Source organism: Phascolarctos cinereus, unplaced genomic scaffold (genome assembly GCF_003287225.1).
Source record: "Phascolarctos cinereus isolate Bilbo 61053 unplaced genomic scaffold, phaCin_HiC Scaffold_5;HRSCAF=322, whole genome shotgun sequence".
NCBI lineage: Eukaryota > Metazoa > Chordata > Mammalia > Diprotodontia > Phascolarctidae > Phascolarctos > Phascolarctos cinereus.
In genome coordinates this window covers 256,793,321-256,804,135 of record NW_027555958.1, presented here as the reverse complement: position 1 = coordinate 256,804,135, position 10,815 = coordinate 256,793,321, and the positions used below count along the sequence as shown (strand labels likewise).

General features: G+C 38.3%; 1 protein-coding gene across 1 annotated transcript; it reads left to right on the top strand.

Moving 5' to 3' along the window:
• The first annotated feature begins 536 nt into the window (after nt 1-536).
• LOC110194301 (olfactory receptor 2T1-like) lies at nt 537-1,491 on the top strand. Its single transcript, XM_020966512.1, is given in 2 exon segments — nt 537-841; nt 843-1,491. Coding segments are annotated over 2 exon segments (954 nt in total).
• The last annotated feature ends 9,324 nt before the right edge of the window (nt 1,492-10,815 follow it).

The following is a 10,815-nucleotide window of genomic DNA, read 5'->3' as shown; positions in this document are numbered from 1 at the left end:
AGCCAGTGTGAGAGATAAAGGACTTCAGTCCAGATATTGTTGACTCACTGGCCAGCTTTCTATCCTCTGTGTTACACTGTCTCTAACATTATTATTAACAATAATAATAACAACATAACTTGTCACAGTCACACAGCCAGAAAGTGACAAGGCTGGGATTTGAATCTACATCTTTTAACTTTAAGTCAGGACATTTCACTTATTGCCTCAGTAATCAGCTTCAAGTTGTATCTTTAGACATTTCAAACAACAGATATCAAAATGTTTTGCTGTTGGTAATCATATCATGCCTATAGATATAGCTATTTGACAAAATATTTTAGAATGTTTCAGTTGTCAAAGATACTCTAAAGATACCAAAAATTAAAGCAGAATAAATTCTATGTCATTGAATCCCTCTGCTTGACTTATAGTTCTGATGTCTTTGGTCTTTGTGCATGATTTTAATATTTCTTATGTTAATGGATGGCCATTAGCACTTACATCACTATTTCTTTGCATGACTACAGGTCTATTTCACCACTTTGACAGAATCAATGGGTGGGTACAATACAACCTCTTCCTCTGACTTCATCCTTGTGGGGCTCTTCAGCAACAGAGAAACCTCAGGCCTCCTTTTTGTTATTGTCTGTTCTATTTTCTTCACGGCCCTGGTGGCCAATGGGATCATGATCTTCTTAATCTACACAGACCTCCACCTCCATACACCTATGTACTTCCTGCTCAGTCATCTTTCCTTCATTGACATGATGTATATCTCAACCATTGTGCCCAAGATGCTTGTGGACTACATATTGGGACTGACGACCATCTCCTTTGTGGGATGTACAGCTCAGCACTTCCTACCTTACTTTAGTGGGGGCTGAATTCTTTCTGTTAGGCCTCATGGCCTATGACCGTTATGTAGCCATTTGTAACCCTCTGCGCTACTCCATCCTAATGAATCGAAGGGTCTGTCTTATGATCATAGCTGGCTCTTGGTTTGGTGGTTCTTTGGATGGCTTTCTACTCACCCCCATCACAATGAGCTTTCCCTTCTGCGATTCCCGAAAGATCAATCATTTCTTCTGTGAAGCACCTGCTGTGCTGAAATTAGCCTGTGCTGATACGGCTCTCTATGAGACTGTGATGTATGTGTGCTGTGTACTGATGCTACTGATTCCCTTTTCTGTGGTAATTGCCTCCTATGCTAGGATTCTCACTACTGTACATCGTATGAGCTCAGTGGAAGGAAGAAAGAAGGCCTTTACCACCTGTTCTTCACATATGACAGTAGTGACTCTATTCTATGGTGCAGCCATGTATACATATATGTTGCCCCATTCATACCACACCCCAGCCCAGGACAAAATTCTCTCTGTGTTCTATACTATCCTTACTCCCATGCTTAATCCCCTCATCTACAGCCTGAGAAATAAGGATGTGGCTGGAGCCATGAAAAGGGCCGTGGGGAGATGTAAAGCTTCACAAAGGGTGGCAGGTACATTCTAACAGAGAAAGTCTTCATATTCAGTTTTTAACCTAGTGTTTATGATGTCCTTGTGGTTGTGACTCAGGGACTGAGCCAGAAAGATAACTATTTATAAATATAAAGAAGATCACATGTTTTTTCCCTCCCCTGCCTTTCTCTCTCCCTCCTTTCCTTCCTTCCTTCCTTCCTTCCTTCCTTCCTTCCTTCCTTCCTTCCTTCCTTCCTTCCTTCCTTCCTGATGAGGTTGTCTCATCAATTTATTAGCCTTCCAAAGTGATATTTAAGGCCATCCTAAGAAATAATCAGAGTAGGTTACTTTCTACAGCCTATGTGAAGACTGTTTCCCATAGCCACTCATCACAGTATCTGAAATTCTATTATTGAAGCCTCTCTTCTTCGAGGTAAGCATTAGATTTGTTAAAAATTAATATCACATGAAGGGTATGGAGTACTTATGGATTGCTAATGTGCTCATGTTAATTACTTTTATAGATTCTTTCTAAATAAAACCAGAGCCCAGGAAGGTCTTGGTAGCCAATGGGAAGGAAGAAGAAATGTGATATGTAGAGAGAAGAGATTTGAAAAATGGGAGAAAAGTGTGCAAAAAGATATGTAGGACACAACTAAGGACAAATTTAGCCTTCTTCAGTGTTACCAAGATTGTCCTTGACTAACTCACACTGAACTCAGTGATGGGAACTAATTCTTGTTGCACGCACATAGTCCATAATGGCCATAATAACTTGATGTAATGGACTATATATAAACCCACATTTATATAGTGCACTACAATTCCTTTTCTTCTAGCCACACCACGAGGTAGATAGTACATGTATTATTACTTTTTTGTAGATGAGGACACTGGAGGTTAAGTGACTTGCCTAAGCCTAGCAAGTAGCTAGTAGCAAGTAGCAGACTGATTTCATTCTAAATCTAGTGACCTTTTTTCCTCCTTAAATCTTAATTTCACTGCCATAATTTAAAGATCGGAATAACATGAAATAGTAGGAGAGAAGACATGTTTGCATAAGGACTAATTCAACTTTCAAATAAGGGATTTACCTGTTTCGGGGGAGAATTGAGGTGCTAGTGGGAAATCAACACATAAATAGGAAATTTGTTAATTGTGATAAAGCTCATCCAACCACAGGTCCCCACACAAAGCCAAAGCAAAGTCTACTAAATAGTTTTCATTGTCCCTATTGTATGATTTTCCTCTTGGTCTATTGCAATATGTGGTAATATACTTATTTTAATCTTTATTAAATATATTTCCTTCTGGAAAACAATGGCATGGGGAAAGAGTGCTGGATTTGGAGTCAAAAGATCTCAGTTGGAGTTCTATATTTGTCAGGTCAACTGTCACCCACAGTGCAGGCAAGTCATCCTAGTTAAAGGAGAGACAAAGGGAGCATGTATCAAGCAAGTCAAACAAACCACACTGTCAGCCTTATTCTCTCAAGAGCAAGGGGAATAGCAGTGTATGCCAAGCTACTAGATCTGCTTCCATCCCAGCCCCTACTGCTATCATTGAAGGGCAGATACATTGTAGAGAAGAAGCCTGCCTTCCTTGTTGCCATCAGCAACAACTGCTGATCATCTCCAACAACAGGCAAGTAGGCACAGGACCCCTGGGAGTATCCAGAAGCCCTCAGACTACTAGTCCTACTTCTAGCCCAGCCCTTACTGCCATCATTTGGGGAAGCAATTCCTATGTAGAAGGAGTCAGCCACAATATGACCAGGGGAGATTTATGCTAGGAATCTATGGCTGGTTCAATATTAGAAAAACTATCAACCTAATCGACCATATTAATAACAACAAAAAAGGAAAATCATATGATTATCTCAATAGATACAGAAAAAAAAGCTTTTGACAAAATACGTCACCCATTCCTATTAAAAATGCTAGAGAGAACAGGAATAAATGGAACTTTCCTTTAAATAGTAAGTAGATAACACCAAGAAAATACAGGTGCTCCATCAGCCACCACCACATCATCCATACATGGAACCATTGGTTACAGCAAAAGCAAGGAGAAGTTTTGAATGTTGTGCATAAGTTCACTTACCTTGGTAGTGTACTTTCCAGGGATGTACATATTGATAATGAGGTTGACACACCCATTGCCAGAGCTAGTTCAGTGTTTGGGAGGCTCCAAAGGAAAGTATGGGAGAGATGAGGTATTAGACTGACTACCCAGCTGAAGGTCTACAGAGCCATTGTGCAGATCTCATTGTTGTGTGCGGACAGTATACCACCATCATGCCAGGAAACTGAATTGCTTCCATTTGAATTGTCTTAGGAAGATTCTGAAGATCACCTGACAAAATAAGATACCAGACACTGAGGTCCTTTCTAGAGCCAAACTGCCAAGCATTCAAACTCTGCTTCAAAGAGCGCAACTCTGATAAGCTGGCCATGTTGTTCAAATGCAAAACATATGCTTGCCAAAAGACTATTTAATGGAGAACTCACATAGGACAAGTGTTCACATGGTGGTCAGAAGAAGCAATACAACATTCTCAAGGTCTCTCTTAAGAACTTTTGAACTGATTGTATAATATGGGAGACCCTGGCACAGGACCACTCAACATGGCTGGCCACATAAGAGAAGGTGGTGCCCAATATGAGCAAAGCAGAATTGAAACAGCTCAAAACAAATGCAGGATGTGCAAATTTAGAGAAACCACCAAATGTTCACACAGACTACTTGTGCCTAACCTGTGGTAGAAATTTCCGAGCTCATATTGGTCTGATCAGCCGCATTCAGACATACTGTAATTTGACACTAGCATACTGATCCTAGAGGTCATCTTTAAGAACGAAGTACAGTAACCAACCAACCAAGTAGAATCTATCTAAAACCAACAGCAAGCATTATCTGTAATGAGGATAAGTTAGAAACCTACCCAATAAGATCAAGAGTGAAGCAAGGATGCCCATTATCACCATTTTTATTCAATATTGTACTAGAAATGTTAGCTATAGCAATAAGAGAAGAAAAAAAAGATTGAAAGAATTAGAATAGTCAACAAAAACCAAAACAATCTCTTTTTGCAGGTGCTATGATGTTGTATCTGAAAGGTTAAGGCAGTAAAGATATATTTGAGAATCATCAGCCTAGTAATGGTAATTAAATAGCTAATGAGACCACCAAGTGAAGAAGAATAGAGGGAGAAAAGAAGAGGGCCCAGGAAAAAACCGTGAGGGACAACTGTTATTTGGATGAGGATCCAGCAAAGGACACAGAGGAGTGGTCAGATAACTAGGAGGAAAAGCTAGGAGAGAGTAGTGTACCAAAAACCTAGAAAGGAGAAATATCAAGGTGGAGAGGGTGATAAACAACAGTGCTAAAGGCTACAGAAATTTAAGAGAATGAGGATTGAGAAAAGGACTTTGAATTTGGCAACTTAGAGATCATTGGTAACTTTGGAGAGAGCAGTTTCTTTGAGTCTTTTTTTATGCTTCAATCTGTATTCAGACACCAACAATTCTTTCTCTGGGGATGGATAGCATTTTTCATCATTAAGTTCTTCAGAGATCTCTTGGATCATTGTAGTGCTGAGAATAGCTAAGTCATTCACAGCGATTTTTTGCAATATTGTTGTTACTTTGTATATAGTATATTTCACTGCCTCAGCTCATGCAAGTCTTTCCAGGTTTTTCTGAGGGCATTCATCATTTCTTATAATACAATAGTATTCCATCATAATCACATACAACTTGTTCAGCCATTCCCCAACTAATAGGCATCCCCTTAACTTCTAATTCTTTACCCTCAGGAAAGAGCTGCTATAAATATTTTTTGTACATATAGGTCCTTTTCCTTTTTGTTTTTTATCTCCTTTGGAATATGGACTTAGTGATGGTATTTCTAGGTTAAAAGGTATGCATGGCTTTATAGCTCTTTAGGTACAGTTCCAAATTGCTCCATTCAACCTATAGAATGGTTGAATCAGTTCACAACTCCACCAACAGTGCTTTAAAGTCTTATTTTTCCCACATTCCTTCCAACATTTGTCATTTACCTTATCTGTCCTATTAGGTATGAGGTAATATCTCAGAATTGTTTTAATTTGCATTTTTCCCATCATTAGTGAGTTACAGTATTATTTCAAATGGCTATAAAAACTGATCACATCTTTTGATCATTTATCAATTGGGAAATGGCTCTTATTTTCATAAATTTGACTCACTTCTTTATATGTTTGAGAAATGAGGCCTTTATCAGAGAAACTTGCTTCAAAATTGTTTTCGTAGTTACTGCTACTAATTGTATTTCCCTCCATGCTATCCCCCCCATTTATTTTATTCTCTCTCTCCTTTCATCCTGCCCCTCCTCAAAAGTGTTTTGTTTCTGACTACCCCCTGTCCTAATCTATCCAACCTTTTATCAGTGTCCCCCCCTTCCCTGCCTTTCTTTTATCCCCTTCCTCTCCTATTTTCCTGTAGAGTAAGACAGATTTTTATACCCAACTGAGTCTGTATATTATTCCCTCTTTGAGCTAATTCTGATGAGGGTAAGGTTCTCTCACTCCCTCTTACCTCCCTCCTCTTCTCCACTGCAAAAGCTTTTTCTTACCTCTTTTAAATGAGATAATTTACCCCATTCTATCTCTTTCTTTCTCAAAGCACATTCTTCTCTCACCCCTTAATTTTATTTTTTAGATATCATCCCTTCATATTTAACTCATACTTGTGTCCCCTGTTTATATATGCTCTTTTAAACTACCCTAATAATGAGAAAGGTCTTATGAGTTACAAATATCACCTTCTTATGTAAGATTGTAAACAGTTTAACCTCATTAAGTTTCTTATGATTTCCCTTTCTTGTGTACCTTGTTATGTTTCTCTTGAATCTTGTATCTGAAAGTCAAATTTTCTATGTACCTCTGGTCTTTTCATCAAGAAGGATGTCATGTCATGTCATGTTTGTTTTGGGAGACCTATAGTCATGAAGTTGTCTCTATTCATCCTGTCTTTGAGATCAACATGTTTTGCTTATATTTGCTTTATTGTTTGCTTTATTTATTTATTTATTTAGTATGTTTGCTTTAATGTTGTTGTTTTATGTTTCTCTTCTTCCAAATTGTCCTTTGCTTTGGACAAAGCAGTTGTTTCCTCTTTTCTTTCTTTGGTGAGGCTTGGCACTGTGGATTCAAGTTTTTCTATCCTGTTGTGAAGGCCATATGTTGTGCTTTCATGGTTTTAAATTTTTCTTTTGAGCCATTTGGGAACATCCTGCTATGATATGATGCTCTATTGAGAATCCACGGTGTCTTTACCTCATTAGATTTTGTTCAATTTCCTTTGTCTTGCAGTATTTATTCAAAGATGTTTGGATTTGTCTAGATGTCATGGAGATCTTCTTCCCTTATATTTGTAGTACCTTCCTTATTGGTTTATTTTCCCCTGCTTAAGATTTTGGGTTCAGGTCTCTTCCTTCTGGTCTCTTAGCCTTAGATAATTTCAGTACCCTTCATTTTTTGTTTCAGACAAGAATATTTACCTGCTTCCTCTTAATTCTAGTGCCTTCCCTCTGCTAATTATTTCCTATTTGTCTTATTATGTAGCTTATTTGTTCCTATTTGCTTATCGTCTCCCCCAGTAGACAGTGAGCTCCTTGAGGGAAGGGATTGTCTTTTGACTTTCTTTGTATCCCCAGCATTTAGCACCGAACCTGGAACATTGGCTGTTGTACAGTCAGTTAGTTGTGTCCAACTCTTTGTGACTTCATGGACCATACTGTCCATAGAGTTTTCTTGGCAAAGAATCTGAGTGGTTTGTCATTTCCTTCTCCAGTGGATTAAGGCAAACAGAGGTTAAATGAATTGCCCAGGGTCATGTAACTAGTAAGTGTTTGAGGATGGGTTTGAATTTAGATCTTACTCCAGGTCCAATGTTCTATTCAATGAGCCACCTATCTGCCTCTTGGGCAGACAGAGATTAAATGACTTGCTTATGGTTACACAGCTAGTAAGTGTCCGAGGCTAGATTTGAACTCAGATTATCCTTACTCCAGGTCAACACTCTGTCCACTGAGCCATATAGCTACCCCTAACAAAGTAGGTACTTAAAAAATTCTTATTGACTCAATAACTGATACCCACTGTCTCACCCTTTCTTTCATGTTTGTATACTCTTCTCACAATTATGAGAAATAGCAAGTTCCACATCCCTTTTCCTCCTTTCTAAAATATACGGATCTCATCCTCCCTTCTCTTTAATTCTTCAAAACCTCAGAACAGAACAGTATACCCAAAGAACCTCTGTTTTTCTTATTAAACTTTTTTCAATACTTTTTGAAGACATTAAAGCTCTGAAGAAACATTTATTAGCATTATATCATCATACATTTTTTCCAAGTATTCAGTTAAATTTAGCTTTCTAAGCATCTCTGGACTCTTAGATTTTGATTTCAGTGTTTCTACTCAACTCTAAAGTTTTCATTAGGAATGATGAAAAATCCTCCAATTTAAAGGCCAATTTCCACCTCCCACCCCCCGACTGCACTCATCTTTGTAGGAAAGTTATTATGGATGGTAAACCTGTCATTTTTCAAATTTGGCAAAGTATATTCCAAGGCCTCCTGGAATCCCAACTATAGTTATTTAGTACTTGATCTCCTTTCTGGACCCTTCGAGTACTTTTTTTTTCTTTGACTTTGCCTCTCTGGATTTTGGTTATGACATTCCTAAGACTTCTCCTTTTGGGGTTTCTTTCAGGAGATGATGAGCATATTCTATTTCACTTTACCTTCTGTTTCTAATGTGAGTAGTTTTCATTTATTATTTCTTGAAATAAAGTGTCTAGGTTTTTTAAATAATGATTTTTCAGTGATTCAATGATTGAAATAATGATTAAATTCTCTCTCCTTAACCTGTTTTCATACTCAGTTTTTTTTGTTATCAAATAATTTGCCATTTTTCTATTTTAAAAATATTTTCCATCATAATATTTCTTGTTGTCTCTTGAGGATACTGATCTTTATTTGGTCTTGTCTTTTGTGTAAGATTTACCACTTTCTTTCCTAAGCTACTCTTTCTCATTTCAATTTTTCCCCCTAGAACATTTAATTTCATAGTCTTTGTAGAAAATTTATTTCTTCCTTTTAGTTTCTGCCTGCTCCTATTTTGGGATTATTCATTCCTTCTTTGGGGAAGAAGAATATCTATATTTGCACAAATTTTGATTTTGGTCATTCTTTCCTTCGATTTACTCATCTCTCCAGCTCTAGTTTCTGATTTGAGGCTTTGTTCTAGAGCCAAACTCTGTCTTGACCTTGGTCCTCTAGATTCCTGTGCTAACCTCTACTTCCTGGAGTTAGACCCCAAGATTTTTGAGGTTCAGAGAATAGGATCTTCAGGGTGTATTCTATCTTCTCAAGATATAACATTAGGGACTTCAGTAACCCTGGGCCTGGGTTATTCTACTATGACATCATATTGGTCATGCTTGCTGCCACAATCTTGAATTTCCAGGTCCTCCCTTTCACCCATAGTGGGGGAGCTACTTTCTGACCACTTTAAACGTTTCTCAGGGGACTCTTTCACTCTTGATGACTCTTAGACATAGGGCCTTGTAGACTACCCTATACTGACACATTTTTGGTGGTACTCTCTTTTCTTTTGCCCATGGGCTTCTAGATTACTTCTGTGTGGTTCTGGGGTGGAAGAAGTCATTTACTATAATTTCCCATAGGATTTATTGATCATAAGATGGTCTGGTGTAAACCTCACAGTTTTGCTAGATGTGGTATGTGGGAAATGGGAGGTTCGCCTCGCCTTAGAGCAGCCATCTTGACCAGAACACTTCAACAAATATCTATTAACCATATGCAGAGTTATGCAAGGCACTGAGGAGATATGAAGATGAAAAATGACAGTCTCTACCAGGGGTAGGGAACCTGTGGCCTTGAGGCCACATGTGGCCCTCTAGGTTCTCAAATGTGGTCCTTTGACTGAAAGGGATTTGTTCAAAGGGATTTGTTGTGTGAAGTTGGGATTCAGTCAAAGGACTGCACTTGAGGACCTAGAGAGCCACATGTGGTCTTGAGGCTACAGATTCCCCACCCATGGTCTTCACCCTCAAAGACTTAATAATTTAATGGGATCAGAAGGATGATGAAATATACTCACATAAGTTAATACAAGACAGATGCCAGTGTGGAACAATGGATAGAGTATTAGACTTGAAGTCAAGAAGAACCCTGGACAAGTCACTCAGCTCTCTGCCTAGGATTCTTCCTCTGTAAAATGTGGTGGGGGGTATTCCTATGGTCTCCTGTACCTCTAAATCAGGTATCAGGTAACTATGATGAGGGTAAAGAAAAGAACCACACAAAATGATCTAAAACAATTTGAAGAGGAAGAGAACACTTTCAGTCCTGAAGAAGATCTTGAAAGGTTTTGTGAGGGAGGTGGAAGAAAAGAGAATTTCAACATGTAGAGAAGTAAAGAGAAGGATGTCTGAGGCAAGTCGCGTTGATGTACAGAGGCAGAAGAATACAGTTATGATTATAGACTGAATGAAGAGAATTAGTGAGAAATAAGGATCATAAGTGCTTAGATCCAGGTTATAGAGGTTCTTCACTACCAGGTTAAGGCCTTTTCATTTGGTCCTACAGGCAACTGATGAATACTTACGGTTTTTGAGGAGAAAAAAAAATCACTGTTACATCTGTGTGTTGGAAGGATTATTTGAACAATTGTTTGAAGAGTAGATCAAATAAATGAAAGGCTAGAAGTAAGAACTGCTGTTCAGTCATTTCAGTTGTGTTTGACTCTGTGACACCATTTGGGGTTTTCTTGGCAAAGACAGAGTGGTTTGCTATTTTCTTCTCCAGCTCATTTTGTAGATGAGGAAACAAGCAAACAGGGTTAAGCACTTGTCCAGGGTCACACAGCTAGTAAGTGTCTGAGGCCAGATTTGAACTCAGGTCTTCCTGACTCTAGGCTCATCCACTGTGCTACCTAGCTGCCCACTCAATTCTTAGAGACAAGAATAGTTATTAACAATAGGATCAAGGAAAGGACAATTAGTTGCTAAATATATTGTGGAAGTAGAAGAAATAATTTAGTAAGTGATTGGATGGTGGGGGGAGGAGATAAGAGGGGATGAAATAGAGGAAAGAGTCAGAAATCACTTTAAAGTTATAAGGCTGAGTTTTAGGAAGAATTTCCAAGGACCAGATTTTTTGGGATAGATACTAGGCTATTAAGTTATTAAAAATTATTTTTATTCTATGTTGATATACTTAAAATAAACAAACATGCTACATTCACTCTTTGCTAATTGTAGGCTAGAGACAAAAAGCCCCAGAGGCTGACATCACAAAGTCA